The 19,317-nt window shown below is 40.4% G+C and overlaps 2 protein-coding genes across 22 annotated transcripts in view; one reads left to right on the top strand and one right to left on the bottom strand.

Annotated features, from left to right (window-relative positions):
• caska (calcium/calmodulin-dependent serine protein kinase a) overlaps positions 1–19,317 on the top strand; it is a 184,446-nt gene that overhangs the window by 107,524 nt on the left and 57,605 nt on the right. The gene's annotated exons all lie outside the window — the stretch shown is intronic.
• gpr34b (G protein-coupled receptor 34b) lies at positions 8,486–18,467 on the bottom strand. The gene is made up of 3 exons (XM_057852438.1): positions 18,264–18,467; positions 15,061–15,572; positions 8,486–10,084 (listed from the first exon to the last, which is right to left on the bottom strand). The coding sequence occupies exons 2-3, from the start codon at positions 15,558–15,560 to the stop codon at positions 9,547–9,549; spliced, it is 1,038 nt and encodes a 345-aa protein (XP_057708421.1). The 5' UTR covers positions 15,561–15,572; positions 18,264–18,467; the 3' UTR covers positions 8,486–9,546.

The raw sequence follows: 19,317 nt of genomic DNA on the forward strand, positions 1-19,317 counted from the left end.
GAAACATTGTGGGAAGCAATGTGGGGAAGAAAGGTAGTAATTGATCTTTTTCTTAACACTCTGTGTTATTTCCCAACGCAGAGAAGATATATCAATTGGTAGCACTACGCACAGTCATGGGTGCACTTCCCATCATGCATTTGGGCAGAACAGTTAAATGGCTACAGTATCATTTACTGAAAGCTCAACAAATACACTAGATGGCAATATTTAGTCACAATATACAAAGTCACATTTATCCTTTAAGAATTACAAGTCTTTCTATCCGTAGATCCCTCTCACTGAAAGAATGTTAATAATGTAAATGCCATCTTGAGGATTTATTGTCATAATAAACAAATACAGTACTTATGTACTGTATGTTGAATGTATATATTCGTCCGAGTTTTATTCATTTTTTTCTTAATGCATTGCCAAAATGTATATGATCGGGAATGATTGGAATTAAATCGGGAGCAAAAAAAAAAAAAGCAATCAGATCGGGAAATATCGGGATCGGCAGATACTCAAACTAAAACGATCGGGATCGGATCGGGAGCAAAAAAACATGATCGGAACAACTCTAGTTATGCTGAAGTGTACTTATAATAATAAGAATTTTATAAACAAATGATACCACAGTATATTTAGAGATTTGGGAGGGCAGGGAACGTTTACGTCTTCCTGGGGGGGGCGTAACAGAAAATAATTGGGAAGCAATGGCTTAAGGCTATCATACCGTCAAAATGTCATACCGGACACTATCCTAGTCACAACCACTCAATGTGACAGGAAAACATCATTACTCTTATATACTGTAAGTCGCACTGGACTATAAGTTGCAGAAATGTTCCCACCACAAGACTACTGTTGTCACGATATTAAGATTTTCAACTCGATATCGATCCTCCCAAAAAATACTCATGACCATTTTCAGTACTACATTTGTTCATTCGCCCATCCTGGTCAAAATTGGACATCTAGCGCTGTCAACGGCACTTAAACATGAGCTTTTCTGTCTTTTTTTTTCTTTTTAGGGCTTGTTATTTTTACGCAAGTGTAGTTTTGTGTTACACCACCCAAGACTCATTGACATTTACTCTAAGAAACTAACGTGACTCGTGTCAAGCCAAGACGGAAAAAAACATGTACTTTACAGCTATAAATGCATGGACATGATGTTTTAAGGGTGGAAGCTCAGGCTTTCAAGTCTATAAAAGTTCATCTGGCGCTTGAGATCATCAAAGTTGGGCTTTGACGTCGTCTCCGTCCGTCTTCACTCTGTGATTGCGCTACGGTGACTAATGGAAGAAGACTGTCTGCTTCTGGATCTCCATTGTTGTTCTTTCCGTGGCCACCTCACAGGGAGTGAACTCACCATGGCTTGATTGCCGGGAATAAGGGAACGTCTCACTTGGAGTTTAGTGTTTTATGTCCTCTACCCAAAGCATGTGTAAAACAACAAAAGCAAAAGTTTTGGCTGCTTAGTTTTGTTTTCGTTTGTACAGGGCTCCAGACTGTGATCAAATGGTTGCATTTTGCGAATAAAATTAGAGCCAGTACAAGTATTTTTTCATCTAGGTGGTAATGTAACGAGCTGGTTTGCCAAAGGAAAATGCAACATGAGAAAAAGAAGGTGGAGTTTGGCCGATTTGGTTATAATCCAAGGTTATTTCAAAATGTCTTCGTTTAGTTTTAGTCGCTCCAGCAGACAGGTCGGATTTTAGGGCTGCAGCTATCGAATATTTTAGTAATCGAGTAATTGACTGAAAATTCTATCGATTAATCGAGTAATCGGATAAAACATATTTTTTTAGGTAAAGAGCAATTATACATGAGAAAACAAGACATTTCATCTAATATTGAACCATTTTCAGTCAATCAATGTCTTTATTTTCACTGTACATTGTTGAAAACAGCCAACAATTGAATCTCAGATGTGACTAGAATACAAAAAAAGACATTCACTGCTTTCACTCAGAAAACTTTTAGATCTTATAAAAAATATATTCTTACCTAAAAATTACGCTTGATAACACACATCACTTAAAAGTTAGTTAAAAGTTTTTCCCACATGTTTCAATTAAATTTCCATTCGTGTCAAGCTATTTTTAAGTTCTAGTTAAGTTTTAGGTTAGTCTAAACCAGACGTGTCCAAAGTCCGGCCAGGGGGCCAAATGCGACCCGTGGTCAAATTTCATCCGGCCCCCAGCCTCTGTCGTAAAATCAATAACGTCTGGCCCACATAATAAAAGGGTCAGCAGTACTGCTACCAGCATATGAAGTAGCTTACACACTAAATGCTGCTCCTCATTTACCCACTAAAAGGCAGCAGCACTCTAAGCAACATTACCCCGTGTGACCCTTTACTTCCAATTTTCTAAAATGGCGACAATCAACAAAAAAAAAAAAGATAGTTGACTGCGACGGCCGACGCTGTAAGGATAAGTGGAAATTGGACTATTTCTTCACTACAATACGCAAAAACTGTGTCTGCCTCATTTGCAAAGAGACAGTCGCTGTTTTTAAAGGGATCCTCTGTTTTTAAGACAAGTAATTCTTAAAAGATACATGTTAGTATATAGAAATATAATAATTTGATATTAAAACCCCTCTTAAAGTTTTTGTTTTAATAAAGTTTGTAAAATTATTTTAAGTGATAGGTCGCCATTCTTGTTACGTCGCAGTGCGTGACGTCACTGGTCCCGTTGCGGAAATCCCAGCACGTCACTCGTTAGCTTTCCCAACATATCGTCAGTTCTACCCTTCCTATTTGAACCAGATATGAAAAGTGAAGAGCAGGACATCACTGTCGGTCGTTCACAAGACGAGCTTCAGGGAAAAATGCGTGCAGCAAATACCTGATAAGACAAAAGTTGGGCAAAACTGGTGATGCGAGAGAGTCCTGTTGGGAAGTCCGGTTGCGAGCGAGAATGTATGCTGTCCGGTTTTATTAGCAGATATTCAAGGTAAGCATATTGTGTTTTCAAACTCATCCCAATATAATTATGTAGATTGTTAGCATCCAGAGCTGCCGTGTGCTTACAGTACAGGCCAAAGAGCACACCTTGTGTAATCCATGTACATTGTAACGCGTGGTAGCTAGGATACGTGTATAAAAGTACCAAAAAGGGGAGAAGCTTCCACTTATGCACATTTATTCACAAAAAAAAAATATTTCCACCTTGACCACTTTTCACTCGGGAGCTCAGCAGTACGCAAACACGCGTTCCCTGACCAACTCCCAACATTGTTGTAAGGTCCACGTCAGAGTCACTGTCTTCACTGTAGCGTGCCATAGTGCTTTAATTATTTAGTATGATTTGGGGAAAACTCCCACGAAGAATAGTCAACAAAAAAGATAGCAATAGTAATCCAAATCTGCATTTTTTACTCACTCGAAGATCCAGGAATTAGACCAATACCATGGCAATGTCGCAGCCGCGATTAGGCTGTCGATTCCACAAAATAGACTGATCCGAAAAGCCGCTGTGGGACCGACGAATCCAAAAAATGGACAGATCCGAAACCAATATTGCAGACGCGGTGGGACCGTCGGCTCCAGAAAATAGACGGATCCCTTACTTGACTGAGGATCCAGGAAAAATGTTCGGGCGCTAGTTGTAACGAGTAACGCGTGGTGGGTAGGATGCGTGCATACAGGGGCCAAAAAGGGGGAGAAGCTTCCACTTGTGCATTTATTCAGTAAAAATAATAATTCCACCTTGACCACTCACTTCACTCCACTTGTTTCCATTTGACTGGAAATTGCATCCAAAAGCAGCACATCGTGGCATATTACTTCGCGAGTTTAGGCAGCAATAAGCAATTGTTGAACACGCAAGATACCAATGACGTCATCACTGCGAGCCCGCAAACCATGGCGCCAACTAACGGTCAAAATATGGACTAAATATTATAAAATATTGCCATTGATTTAACATTTTATGTGTTTCTAACAACATATTTTAGTACAAGAGAACAATTGTGGTTTATTAGAGCCTACATGTATTTAAGTTAGAGGATCACTTTAAAGCAGGGGTGTCCAAACTTTTTGCAAAGGGGGCCAGATTTGGTGTGGTAAAAATGTGGGGGGCCGACCTTGGCTGACGTCCTTTAAGTATTTAAGCAAATTTTAGCAAGCCATTTGGTGTGTCGCATTTGCCTTATTATTTTTTTAATTAATAATTTCAACAATCTCGCAACTAGCCTTTGTGGCGTTCTCCTTCATCTCTCGGGCTCTTGCGAAATACAGCTGCTGTAAAATTAAACTAGCTTCAAGTTGCTTCAATTTCTCGCTATGTATCTTCCCTGTAATCTTGTTGAACATGTCAGCGTCTTGTTTTGTAATATCGCCTCACATTAAACTCTTTAAAAACAGCGACTGTCTCTTTGCAAATGAGGCAGACACAGTTGTTGCGTATTTTAGTGAAGAAATATTTCAATTTCCACCTATCCTTGAAGCGTCGGCCGTCGCAGTCAACTTTCTTTTTTTGTTGATTGTCGCCATTTTAGAAAATTGGGAGTTAAGGGTAATGTTGCTTAGAGTGCTGCTGCCTTTTAGTGGGTAAATGAGGAGTAGCATTTAGTGTGTAAGCTACTTCATGTGCTGGTAGCAGTACTGCTGACCAATTTATTAAGTCTGTGTGCAGGCCAGACGTTATTGATTTCATGACAGAGGCTGGGGGCCGGATGAAATTTGACCACGGGCCGCATTTGGCCCCTGGGCCGGACTTTGGACATGTCTGCTTTAAAGAGTTCAATGTGAGGCGATATTACCCAAAAAAACACACTGACGTGTCTGACAAGATTACAGGGAAGATTCGCAGCGGAAAATTGAAGCAACTTGAAGCTAGTTTAATTTCACAACAGCAGTATTTTGCAAGAGGCCAAGAGTTGAAAGAGAACGCCACAAAGAATAGCTGCGAGATTGTTGAAATGATCAATTAAAAAAAAAAATAAAGCAAATGTGACACACAGAATGGCTTGGTAAAATTTGCTCAAATATATTGTTGTAATCTATGTAAGGACGTCAGCCAAGTTCGCCCCCCCCACATTTTTAACACACCAAATCTGGCCCCCTACGCAAAAAGTTTGGACACCCCTGGTCTAAACTGTAAGTCCTGATTGGATTTTGAGTTTTTGCAGTGTTCAAAATAGATGTATTGTAACATATCAAGTTATAATATGGCGGGGATATTTGCATGATTTCCTGAATGCACCGCATGACGTGAGGGGGTGAGGGAGGTGCGGGAGAGCGAGCGACGTGCCTTCCTGTTGTGGTTGTGGCGGGTGCGTGTGTGTCTGCTTTGGCAGACAGCAGTTGTGTGTTGGTTGTTCTACAAGTTCCCCCAAAATAAATAATTGCAACCTAACGAAGCGGGTGACTCTTTGTCAACGTTACAGTATGATACCTGCTGTAATGGAGCACATTAGGGACCAGTGCTACTTGGTGTTTTATCCAACAATGACTACTGAGCTAAAATTGACAGTTAGCTTTATCATATTTTCATTTTGCACCCTCATCACTCCACAGCGCTATGTTTTCACAGATTAAATAAAGCCTGTATGTACGACACGTTAGCAACGCATCGACAGCGGTCATAATGTATAGAAACCTAGCCCTCCGCAGGGCTAACTTTACGTGAGCGAGTGCTTTAAGATGGCGGCTGTTTAGTAACGCCGCTGACTCTCTCATTTCGCATCTAGTTCAACATACATGTGATATCTACGAGACGCATCAGACACTTACTGCTGCTACCACAGTAGCATCATGCGGGCTAGTTTTTAGCAACGTCGACGTAGTTTGTAGCGGCTGTTGGCTGCAGTAAGTTTTTTTTTTTTTTTTTTTCCTGTACGCACGTGACTTCAGCGCGTTGTCCTGCATTAAAAGTAGCCCGGGCAAAACGTGATGCTTAGAGCTGGCAAAATTAAACGATTCCTCGAGGTGAATAACATTACTCGGATCAGTTTTTAAACTCGAGTCGCTCGAGTATTCGTCTCAGCTCTAGGTGGCACCCTTAATTTGTGGTTAAAAAAAAGCAGGTATTCTCAGTTGACACTTGTATACACTTCTGGCCAAAAGTATTGGCACCCCTGCAAACTAAATTTCTCCCAGAAAATGATTGCAATTACAAATGCTTTGGTAGTAATTTCTTCATTGATTTTGCTTACAATGAAAAAAGCACAAAAGAGAATGGGAAATCATTTTACAAAAAACTCCAAAAATGGTCCGGCCAAAAGTACAGGCACCGTTTGAAAAATCATGTGATGCTTCTCTAATTTGTGTAATTAACAGCACTTATTACTTATGTGTGGCACATAACAGTTGGTGGCAATCACTAAATCACACTTGCAGCCAGTTAAAATGGATTACAGTTGAATCAACCTCTGTCCTTGTGTGTACCACATTGAGCATGGAGAAAAAAAAGAAGACCAAAAAACTGTCTGAGGACTTGAGAAGCAAAATTGTGAGGGAGCATGGGCAATCTCAAGGCTACAAGTCCATCTCCAAAGACCTGAATCGTGGGCAGTCTCATCAATAAGTGTAAAGCCCACAGCACTGTTGCTAACCTCCCTAGATGTGGATAGAAAAGAAAAATTGATGAGCGACTTCAACGAGATTGTGCGGGTGGTGGATAAAGAACCTTGACTGACATCCAAACAAATTCAAGCTGTACTGCAGTGCAACGGTACAACAGTGCCAACCCGTGCTATCATTCGGCGTCTGAATGAAAAGGGACTCTATGGTAGGATACCCAGGAAGATCCCACTTCTGACCCGTTGACATACTGTATAAAAGCCAGGCTGGAGTTTGCCAAAAACGTTTTGGAAGAATGTTCTGTGGTCAGACGAGACAAGAGTAGAGCTTTTTGGGAAAAGGCATCAACAGGGAAAAAAACTAGGCCTTCAAAGAAAAGAACACTGTCCCCACAGTCAAACATGGCAGAAGTTCCATAATATTTTGGGGTTGCTTTGCTGACTCTGGCACTGGACTGCTTGACCGTGTGCATGGCATTATGAAGTCTGAAGACTACCAACAAATTTTGCAGGGCCCAGTGTGAGAAAGCTGGGTCTCCCCTTAAGAGGTCATGGGTCTTCCAGCAGGACAATGACCCAAAAGCACTAGAAAATGGTTTGAGATTGAGCCCTGGAGACTTCTAAAGTGGCCAGCAATGAGTCCAGACCTGAATCTCATCGAACACCTATAGAGAGATCTGAAAATGGCACCCTTCAAATTTCAGAGACCTGGAGCAGTTGGCCAAAGATGAATGGTCTAAAATTCCAGCAGAGCATTGTAAGAAACTCATTTATGGATACCGGAAGCGGTTGTTCGCAGTTATTTTGTCTAAAGGTTGTGCTATTAGTCAACCACTAATTGTGCAAGTTCTCCCACTTGAAAATATTAGAGAGGCCTGTAATTATCAACATGGGTAAACCTCAACCATGAGAGACAGGATGTGGGAAAAAAAACAGAATCACATTGTTTGATTTTTAAAGAATTTATTTGCAAATCATGGTGGAAAATAAGTATTTGGTCTATACCAAAAGTTCATCTCATTACTTTGAGCAAAAATCTTAGAACCACAGGAGGGGACCTCGTGAATGACCTACAGAGAGCTGGGAACACAGTAACAAAGGCTACTATCAGTAACACAACGCACCACCAGGGACTCAAATCCCGCACTGCCACACGTGTGCCCCTGCTGAAGCCAGTACACGTCCAGGCCCGTCTGCCGTTCGCTAGGGAGTATTTGGATAATCCAGAAGAGGACTGGGAGAATGTGTTATGGTCAGGTGAAACCAAAATAGAACTTTTTGGTCTAAACACAGGTTCTCGTGTTTGGAGGAGAAAGAATACTGAATTGCATCCGAAGAACACCATACCCACTGTGAAGCATGGGGGTGGAAACATCATGCTTTGGGGCTGTTTTTCTGTAAAGGGACAAGGACGACTGATCTGTGTAAAGGAAAGAATGAATGGGGTCATGTATCGAGAGATTTTGAGTGAAAATCTCCATCAGCAAGGGCATTGAAGATGAGACGTGGCTGGGTCTTACAGCATGACAATGATCCCAAACACACAGCCAGGTCAACAAAGGAGTGGCTTCGTAAGAAGCATTTCAAGGTCCTGGAGCGGCCTAGCCAGTCTCCAGATCTCAAATCTGTGGAGAGAGTTGAAAGTCCATGTAGCCCAACGACAGCCCCAAAACATCACTGCTCTAGAGGAGATCTGCATGGAGGAATGGGCCAAAATACCAGCAACAGTGTGTGAAAAGCTTGTGAAGAGTTATAGTAAACGTTTGGCCTCAGTTATTGCCAACAAAGGGTACATAACAAAGTTTTAAGATGAACTTTTGGTATTGACCAAATACTTATTTTCCACCATGATTTGCAAATAAATTCTTTAAAAATCAAACGATGTGATTTTCTGTTTTTTTTTTTTTTTTTTCCACATTCCGTCTCTCATGTTTGAGGTTTAACCATGTTGACAATTATAGGCCTCTCTAATATTTTCAAGTGGGAGAACTTGCACAATTAGTGGTTGACTTAAATACTTATTTGCCCCACTGTAATAGGCTGATGGTGCTGATGCTTTTGTCCGGCCCATTTTTGGACTGTAAAATAATAATGATTGGATTTTTTTTTTCTTTGTATTTTGTGTTTTTTCATTGCGAGCAAAATAAATGAAGATGTTACTACCAAAGCATTTGTAATTGCAATCATTTTCTGACAGAAATTGAGCATTATCTGACAGAATTGCAGGAGTGCCAATGCATTTGGCTAGCAGTGTAGATCTTGTGTTCCTCCGTCAGAGGTGAATAAATGAATCCAATTGCATTGTTTGTATCCTTTGTTGATGAGATGTTACTACTTATCACGGAGCGCTAAGCTACTTAGCAATTATGCTAATCAGTGTCCTTAGCGTCTGTTTGAATTGTGTTTCGGAGAAGCATATTGGCGCTTGAGTTATTGTTAGACAGTAAAGTTAAAAGTAAATTTATTTTTATGAAGAAACCACACACATAAACCTATTCATATAACAGCTTAGAGCAGGGGTGGGCAAACCGGTCCTCGAGGGCCGCAGTGGGTCCTGGTCTTTGTTCCAACTGACCCAGCGCAGATAGTTTAACCAATGAGGTTTCAGCAGAAATGAGAAGCACCTGACTGCAAATGACTGATTGCACTTGTAAAACAACAGATTGGTGAAAAGGTGTCCTCTTAATGGGTTGCAACAAAAACCCGCACCCACTGCGGCCCTTTGTGGAATAGTTTGCCCACCCCTGGCTTAGAGTCTCAAACCAAACTCCCATTCAAACTGTAAATTGTCATACAAGAGAGTGTGCTTTGAAATTCAATTTTGTCTTCATTGTTACATACAATATGCCTAAAACAACTTCTAGTTAAACTGTGAAGGTATTTGAAAAAAGGTGGCATTTATCCGATTAATCCATTAATCATTTGATGAATTGGCCGATTCATCGATTATGAAATAATCGTTAGTTGCAGCCCTATTAAGAACTGCTGTTTCAACCGAAGATGAACTAAGAAATGTCGACAAATCTTTCATTCAGAATTAGCCGGAACACTGACTTGCTCTCGGTCAGGTCTCCCGTTCTCCACTTCCACAGTGGAGCTGCTCGCGCTAAAACCCACGATAGTATTTCGCACACGAAACATGTTAGCCATCAAACGCCGCATCTCTTTCCTCACGCAGGACGATAATAGGAAGAACAAAACAGGATCCAGACAAGTGTTTAGAGCCGAAAACAGCAAGGCCAATTCGTTGGCCTTGTCGGCCACGCCCCTCCAGAAACAGGACATTTCAGTAATCTGGGTCTTGATGTAGAACCCCCTAATGACATGATAGGGAACAAAACAGATGGTGAAAATGAACAAGATGAAGAAGGATTTCCGCGCAGTTCGTGAGTAGCGGTGAGCGTTGGGCAGGTCCGGCTTGTCTTGCGACCTCCTCAGTAGATTGAGAGCAATCTTCATATAGGACACCACCAGGGATATGAATACAATCCAGAAGAGCACTAGCAAGCAGATGTTGATGTAGGCTTTCCACTTTTCATCTTGGAGCTCTTTGTAGTGGAAGCACCTAGAGCGTCCAAAATGGAGAAGTCATTGAAAAAACTGGAAGTGAACATTTTTGTTTCAGGCAGTACAACCAAACGGAGAATGTATCTTTGGCGTTCGACCCTCAAAACATCACAACCAAAACTACATTGCTTCAAGTGCAAATTTTTTTAACTCGAAATCCGACCGGCTGATATGAAAAAAATTTGGGCTGTCAAACGATTAAAATTTTTAATCGAGTTAATTACAGCTTAAAAATTAATTAATCGTAATTCATCGCAATTCAAACCATTTCTAAAATATGACATTCTCTTAAAGCGATCCATGGATAGAAAGACTTGTAGTTCTTAAAAGATAAATGTTAGTACAAGTTATGGAAATTTTATATTAAAACCCCTCTTAATGTTTTCGTTTTATTAAAATTTGTAAAATTTTCAAAATTACTAAAACTTGTAACTATAACATTTATCTTTTAAAATCTACAAGTCTTTCTATCCGTGGATCCCTTTAACAGAAAGAATGTTAATAATGTTAATGCCATCTTTTGGATTTATTGTTATAATAAACAAATACAGTACTTATGTACAGTATGTTGTACGTATATATCCGTCTTGTCTTTCCATTCCAACAATAATTTACAGAAGAATATGACATATTTTAGAGATGGTTTGGATTGCGATTAATTACGATTAATTAACTTTCAAGCTGTGATTAACTCGATTAAAAATTTTAATCGTTTGACATCCCTAATAAAAATATTCCATTTATTCAGATCTACAACACGTTACTTTAGTGTCCCCTTTATTTTTTTGAATGGTCTCATAACTTGATCATCACAGTTACCGAACATCCTGTGCTATGCAACACAACTTTAAGCACATATGAAGACAGGAACAAAGAGGATGCCACCTGGCGCAACTTCCGATGGAAGAAAAAAAAAAAGACAAACTTCTGCTTCAACTAGGCGACGCAACATCGGTGTCAAAACAAAGCAGCGACACGATATTGCTTGACAAAATACGGCCAGTGTTGCCAATAACAACACTAGGAGCGGGAACCTCTTTGTTACCTCACGATACGATTTGCGATTCAAAGCTCACAATAACTATGATCTGACAATATGGCGTTACAACGATTTTCGATACATTGGTCAGGAAATCATTCTAGGATATTCGACAAACAACTAAACAAGCTTCTGCTGTGAATTGGGATGAGTTTATCACGAGTAGACGTCCAATCCATTTGAAGTGGGAGCGATGGCAGCGAATGAACTTTCGTTCATTCGCTGCCATCCCTCCCACTTCAAACAGATTGAACGTCTATGGCCGTCACTGGCAGCCAATGCCAGGCAATGATGAAATTTTGGGCCATTTAGGGTCATTTACCTGTTGATTTTCAGTTACTTCCCCGAAAATCGGACAGAATGACTGCGAATGCTCTGGTTTCGAATTAGTGCTGCAACAATTAATCGATTTAACTCGAGTATTCGATTAGAAAAAAACGATTCAAATTAAAATTGCGCTGCTTCGAGCATTCGTTTAATTAAAGTGGCGTTGTAATGGTTTGTTTTGAAAGTGTTCGCATTTATTTTTATTAATTTGGGATGGATACACAACCCTCTAGTCTACCTCATTTCACATGGGTGAATCCATCTGCTCCCTGTTAAGACCAGCATAAGCTATTAACTCATTTGCTCCCAGAAACGTATAAAGACGTTCTATTTTTAAATGCTTAACTGTCCCACAAACGTATTTATACGTCTTTTGCGTTTTTTTGTACAAGAAGCATCTAGAGCAGTGGTCTCAAACCGGTCCTCAAAGGGCCGCAGGGGGTACTGGATTTCATTCCAACCAAACGAGACAAATACCTTTTCACCAATCTGGTTTCTTACAAGTGTAATCAGTTGATTGCAATCAGGTGCTGCTTATGTTAGTAGAAACCTCATTGGTTGAACTGTTTGTGCTGGATCTGTTGGAACAAAAACCAGGACCCACTGCGGCCCTTTGTGGAGTCGGTTTGAGACCGCTGATCTAGAGCTTCCGATCTATCGCCGAAACAAAAAACAAGCCTCAAAACCAATTGTAAAGCAATAAAACTGACCACTGGAGGGCAGTAGCGCATTTGTTAAAACGCCACAACCCAATTCAAACAGTACAACTTTATTAGGGAAGTTAGCAGAGCCCCTCCGCAGCTTGCTGCCCAGGTCCACCGCACGCTCGAGTGTCCTGCACGGAAACGCGCACGGCCAAACCAGTTCCCCCCCAGGAACTTATGTTCCCCAGGCGAACGAGACAGTGGTCACCACAAAAAAAAGACTAAAAAAAAATCCATCTTTACGAGACAGTCGGCAATGAGGGAAAAGTTTAACCGCTGTCGCAGCCACCAAACGTCATTTCTCAGTTAGGTAAGTGTGAATAAATTGTTACTTTGCTATCAAAAGCTCTATTTGGCTGGTTGTTCATGTTATTTTGTAAAAGGAAAACATTATTCAGATGTTTGGGATGTCACTGAAGCAAAAAATAGCCGTGTTAAAGTCAAAGTTATGTTTGAAATTTTTGCGTTTACAAAAAGCTCATTTTCTCCGTTTTTTCATCAGAAATTGGAAAATTGCTCAAACTAAGCTATTTTCTAATGCTGATTTCTAAAGAATGGAAAAAGATATGAACTTACTTTTTTTTCTGCTGAAAGAAGAGAGTCTAATCTTTCTTTTGGTGGGTTCCATGTTTATATAGCAATAGAACAGAAGTTTTTGTGGGCCTTGCAAAATCAGTCAAAATCCAGTAAAATGGCCGGGAGCGAAGGGCCTTGCTCCGGTGAAAACGGCTGGGAGTGAATGAGTTAAGACCAGCATAAGCTAAGTTTTTGTTTGAGCTAATGATTTTTTTTAATGCATTCGTAATTTAAAGGTACAGTGGGGCAAATAAGTATTTAGTCAACCACCAATTGTGCAAGTTCTCCTACTTGAAAAGATTAGAGAGGATTGTAATTGTTAACATGGGTAAACCTCAATCATGAGAGACAGAATGTGGAAAAAAACAGAAAATCACACTGTTTGATTTTTAAAGAATTTATTTCCAAATTAGAGTGGAAAATAAGTATTTGGTCACCTACAAACAAGCAAGATTTGTGGCTGTCAGAGGTCTAACTTCTTCTAACGAGGTCTAACGAGGCTCCACTCGTTACCTGTATTAATGGCACCTGTTTTAACTCATTATCGGTATAAAAGACACCTGTCCACAACCTCTCAGTCAGTCACACTCCGAACTCCACTATGGCCAAGACCAAAGAGCTGTCGAAGGACACCAGAGACAAAATTGTAGCCCTGCACCAGGCTGGGAAGACTGAATCAGCAATAGGTAATAGTACGCTTGGTGTAAATAAATCAACTGTGAAAGCAATTATTAGACAACGGAAGACACACAAGAACACTGATAATCTCCCTCGATCTGGAGCGCCATGCAAGATCTCACCCCGTGGCGTCAAAATGATAACAAGAACGGTGAGCAAAAATCCTAGAACCACACGGGGGGACCTAGTGAATGACCTACAGAGAGCTGGGACCACAGTAACAAAGGATACTATCAGTAACTCAATGCGCCGCCAGGGACTCAAATCCTGCACTGCCAGACGTGTGCCCCAGCTGAAGAAAGTACACATCCAGGCCCGTCTGCGGTTCACTAGAGAGCATTTGGATGATCCAGAAGAGGACTGAGAGAATGTGTTCTGGTCAGATGAAACCAAAATAGAACTTTTTGGTAGAAACACAGGTTCTCGTGTTTGGAGGAGAAAGAATACTGAATTGCATCCGAAGAACACCATACCCACTGTGAAGCATGGGGGTGGAAATGCTGTTTTTCTGCAAAGGGACCGGGACGACTGATCTGTGTAAAGGAAAGAATGAATGGGGCCATGTATCGAGAGATTTTGAGTGAAAATCGCCTTCCGTCAGCAAGGGCATTGAAGATGAGACGTGGCTGGGTCTTTCAGCATGACAATGATCCCAAACACACAGCCAGGGCAACAAAGGAGTGGCTTCGTAAGAAGCACTTCAAGGTCCTGGAGTGGCCTAACCAGTCTCCAGATCTCAACCCCATAGAAAATCTGTGGAAGGAGTTGAAAGTCCGTGTTGCCCAACGACAGCCCCAAAACATCACTGCTCTAGAGGATATCTGCATGGAGGAATGGGCCAAAATACCAGCAACAGTGTGTGAAAAGCTTGTGAAGAGTTACAGAAAACATTTGGCCTCCATTATTGCCAACAAAGGGTACATAACAAAGTATTGAGATGAACTTTTGGTATTGACCAAATACTTATTTTCCACCATGATTTGCAAATAAATAGTTTAAAAATCAAACAATGTGATTTTCTGGGGGGTTTTTCACGTTCTGTCTCTCATGGTTGAGGTTTACCCATGTTGACAATTACAGGCCTCTCTAATATTTTCAAGTGGGAGAACTTGCACAATTAGTGTTTGACTAAATGCTTATTTAGTACTGTATAGGCTTTTGCTATCTAACTTAGCTAATTGTTCTTTTGTGCATATATATATATATATATATAATATATATATATATATATATATATAATCGTGTGAGGCTCAGCTCAGGTAAACCTTTTTATGTTCCTTATCCGAATACTCGAATATTCGAAATAAATAGTTCATCGATTAATCGACTACTAAAATAATCGATAGCCGCAGCCCTATTTCGAATGAACGAACGTTCCCAGTCTAAATGGATTGGGCGTCGAGCACCGTCAATGGCAGCCTTAGTTTCCTGAGGCACTATTATCGTGGAATATTTTAGTAGCAACTTGTTTGTCCCTTTTTAAACATTGACACCTTTTTAAAACGATATCTCGATTCTTGGCAGCAGCATATTGATAACCTTTTGGGACACGATCTATCACCATTTCGATATTTTGTCACATCCCTAAAGAACGCTGGTGAAAAGTCTCAAAACCTCCGACTGCGTGTTTAGAAGCCAAAAACCACCAACCTGTTTTCGTGCGATGGAGTGTGCGGCACGAGGAAGACCGAAGTAAGGCCGAAAGCCGTAATCCAGATCACCGCACAAATGGCGGCGCTACACCTGGTGGACAGCAATCTGCTCTGCGTCCGAGTTCCCCGGTGGATCTTCATGTAGCGATCCACGCTGATCAACCCCAGCAGAGTGATGCTGATGTACATATTCATGTAGAAGAAGTTGCCCACTACGTCGCACAGCGTGGCTCCCAAGGTCCAGACGTTCCCTCGGCTGTGGTAGAGAACCCTGAACGGCAGACAGACCACTAGCAGAAGATCGGCGAAGCCCACGTTGATGAGGAACACTCGCACTGAGTTCCGTTTTGAGCCCACGCGGAACAGTGCCCACAGAGTCACTAGATTCCCTAGAAGGCCCAGGGCGAAGATCACGGAGTAAAGCACCGCCAGGGGGCGCTGGAGCGCGTCGTAATCGACGCAAGGCTCCTTGGGTTCAGGCGTCGCTGTGAAATTCATCCTGGACGTCAGCTGCCATGAAGTGGAATAGGAAATTAGAATTAATTCAATCACTAATTAGATTGAACACTCTTTAAATGAGTTTATCACTCGTAGACGTCCAATCCATTGGACAGCGAATGAACTTCAAATGGATTTGACGTCCAGCACCGTCAATGGCAGCTAGTGATATAACAAGGAAAGTACACACACTAAAACTCCCTCAATATCAAGAATAATGCCAAATAAAATTTACTCCATGACACCAAATCATTGTTATTTTCATCAACGAAAATGTTTTCCTGGCAATGATATGACAATAACGTGCTTGGGAGACGATAACAAGACGAATGCCAGTCTTCGTCTGACGAGACGAAAATACGCCGTTGTTTACATATACATTTGTTCGTAATGTGTAACATTTCCTTATTACCGTATTGGCCCGAATATAAGACGCTGTTTTTTGTATTGAAATAAGACTGAAAAAGAAGGGTTCGTCTTATATTCGCGGTCTAGACATTATACCCATTCATGACACTAGATGCCGCCAGATATCATTGAAGCGATGTTCTGTCATGACCGATCTCAGCTACTCTCAAGTTTAAGCAGTTTGCATTATTTTCTTGCAATGTTTTTTCTTATTCAGATTTGTTTCAAGACTACAGTTACAGTTAGACTTCACTTTGATGATTAATGCAGTTATTGCAATTTTGTTGTTTCATCACAATAGATTTGTTTACATTTCAAAAACCAGAAGCCATTCATTTACAAATGTGATTGCACTACTGTTTACATATTTAAATGTTCAGATATTAAGATTTGAATGAGGCAAAATAACATGCTTTTTCTCTCAAATGTATTGTTATAATCATTTGTTTCAGATGTACTGTAATTATTTTCTGTATAAAAATTAATTTGGTGTTCAAAAAGTCTTTTTTTCAAACTTGAGTCTTGAAAAATAGGGGGGTCGTCTTATAATCAGGGCCGTCTTATATTTGGGCCAATACGGTATATGTGTAGTTAGCTTTTGTTGTCACCTCCAGTTTCCAGGCTTGCTTGTTTTGAACACATGGTAAGATTTGTTTTCTTATCTTGCCAAGAATGAATACGCAATATTGCTTCAGCCCAGTACTTCTCAAATAGTGGGCACCCCCCCACCCCCCCAGGGGTGGCGCATGTGAACTCGGGGAACATACCTTTTTCCCCGAACTCGAATAAAGTGTCATTTCACATCCACTGGGTGGCAGTGGCGCTTTCATTTTCGATTGTGCACTGTATTTTTGAACCAAATGAGCACACAGCAAGGAGCCCTGGAGATATGAAGAGCTAAGACGAGGAAATATGACGAAGCATTCTGATTACTGTGTCTAAAAATGTTGGCAGCAAACAACAGGACGCCAAATGAATTAAGACGTCACTTAAAAACATTAAACGCTATTTACATTGATTAGCCGCTTGATTGTTGTTTTAAGCGAAAACGTGCCGAATGTTGTGGATGATTTTCCGCACCACACCAAAGACTACAACATGGCACAGGAAATGAAAAACACTGGTCTACAGTATGTTTATAATCAGTGTTGTAGTAATATCTAGAGATGTCCCGATCGATCGGGTCCGATCACATCATTTTCATTATCGGAATCGGCTAAAAAATATCGGCCATGCCTTTTTTTTTAAATATATTTTTTAATTAAATCGTTTTCTAATTGTATTTAACGTTACAGACATAATATGTTACACTCATCCAGAGTCTTTAGTTTAGGCTTAAGGTAGGGTTATCAAATTTAACTCGATAACGGCGGTAATTAATTTTTTAAAAAATGTATCACGTTAATAAATTTAACGCAATTCATGCATGCGCTACACAACCCGCTCACGCATTGGCCCGCTCAATCTGTAATGGCGCCGTTTTACCTATATCGAGAGATAAAAGGCAGCGTAAAATGTGTAGAGTGAATTTTGCCAGCCTTTAGAGCCTTTTTTTAATTGTCTAGAGCCTTACAATCCCTCTCCCTACGATTAGAAATATCATGGGAAGCAATGTGGGGAAGCAAGGTAGCAATTGATCTTTTTCTTAACACCTTATTTTACTTCCCAACGCAGAAAAGATATATCCATTGGTAGCACTACGCACAGTCATGGTTCCACTTCCCATCATGCATTTGGGCATGCCTACAGTATCATTTACTGAAAGTTCAACAAATACACTAGCTGGCAATATTTAGTCACAATATACAAAGTCACATTTATCCTTTAAGAATTACAAGTCTTTCTATCCGTGGATCCCTCTCACAGAAAGAATGTTAATAATATAAATGCCATCTTGAGGATTTATTGTCATAATAAACAAATACAGTACTTATGTACTGTATGTTGAATGTATATATTCGCCCGAGTTTTATTCATTTTTTTCTTAATGCATTGCCAAAATGTATGTGATCGGGAAAAATTATCGGGAATGATTGGAATTGAATCGGGAGTTTAAAAAAAAAAAAAAAGCAATCTGATCGGGAACTATCGGGATCGGCAGATATTCAAACTAAAACGATCGGGATCGGATCGGGAGCAAAAAAACATGATCGGAACAACCCTAGTAATATCATCATCAATATTATCATTATTTTCTTTTGCCTGTTTGCTCATTAGGGTTACATGTAGGTAGCTGAAACATGAATAATACATTATTCCTTATTCATATTTTCAATAAAATGTAGGCCTACTCACCTAGTCATTTAAGTCCATGAATGATGATCCTCAGCTGCTCATCACACTCCTCAGTCAATTCCAAATTCAGCATTTAGGAAAGATGATGCTTCTCAACATCTTGTTGGGCTTCCAGTAACTCCTTACAAAAGCGGAGAGTAAATCTTTTGTTTTTTCTCTAGCCATCTCCGTGGCACGTCTGCATCCAAAAGTCAACTGAGGAACGCTGACGTGCAGTAATGTAGCGCGGGGAAAATGTTATGCTGTGGTCAACTTCTCTTTTTTTCTTGTCGCTTGTTAAGCTCCATACACACCGCGGTAGAGAAAGTTGGGAGGGGCAATTCACAAGTACTGGTTCCAAACTTGGGTGCAAGTGGTGGCAGCGTGCATCATGCACAACTTGTATAGTACAATATGATTTCTATTCTTGCTTCTTCAAATAAAACACGGCTGTGGGTGGAATGTTGACTCTTTGAGAGAAGGGAGAAAAAAAGTTCAGCAAAAAGTATTGGCACCCCTGCAATTCTGTCCGTATTTCAAAGGGTGCCACTACTTTTGTCCAGAGTCATTTAATTTTTTTCCCCATTCTCTTTTGTGTTTTTTCACTGCAAACAAAATAAATGAAGGTTTTACTGCCAAAGCTTTTGTAATTCCAAACATTTTCTTGGAGAAATTGAGTATTATCTGACAGAATTGCAGGGATGCCAATACTTTTGGCCAGCAGTGTATACTGTCCGATGTTCAAGACAATTGTGAGAGAATTTTATTCATGCTTAAAACATTATACATTTCATATTTTGTATGCATTTGTTATGCTTGCATGAGAACCTTATAGCATAGAGTATCATTGTTATAATAATCTGTTGTATCTTTTGAGTGTGCCTTCTCATGGCCTTGGCGATCGTAGACTGTATCACCATATGCCCAAATATGGACCGTTGTTTTCCAATGTGCCCTGAATGACTGCAAGGGAGTACAGTGGTTTCTTATCTTCGTTCCACCCTGCACCGGTGTTCAAGGTTTCAGCTCAAAGATGTTTTTGTATGGAAAAATACCAAGGTTTTTGTGAGATGAT

Source organism: Corythoichthys intestinalis, chromosome 12 (genome assembly GCF_030265065.1).
Source record: "Corythoichthys intestinalis isolate RoL2023-P3 chromosome 12, ASM3026506v1, whole genome shotgun sequence".
Taxonomy (NCBI): Eukaryota; Metazoa; Chordata; class Actinopteri; order Syngnathiformes; family Syngnathidae; genus Corythoichthys; species Corythoichthys intestinalis.

Excerpts from the sequence above, each read along its gene's own strand:
- gpr34b (XM_057852438.1), bottom strand. The coding sequence starts at position 15,560 with ATGAATTTCACAGCGACGCCTGAACCCAAGGAGCCTTGCGTCGATTAC. Across the intron at positions 10,085-15,060 it reads ACTCCATCGCACGAAAACAG|GTGCTTCCACTACAAAGAGC; the intron begins GTTGGTGGTTTT and ends TGGACGCTCTAG.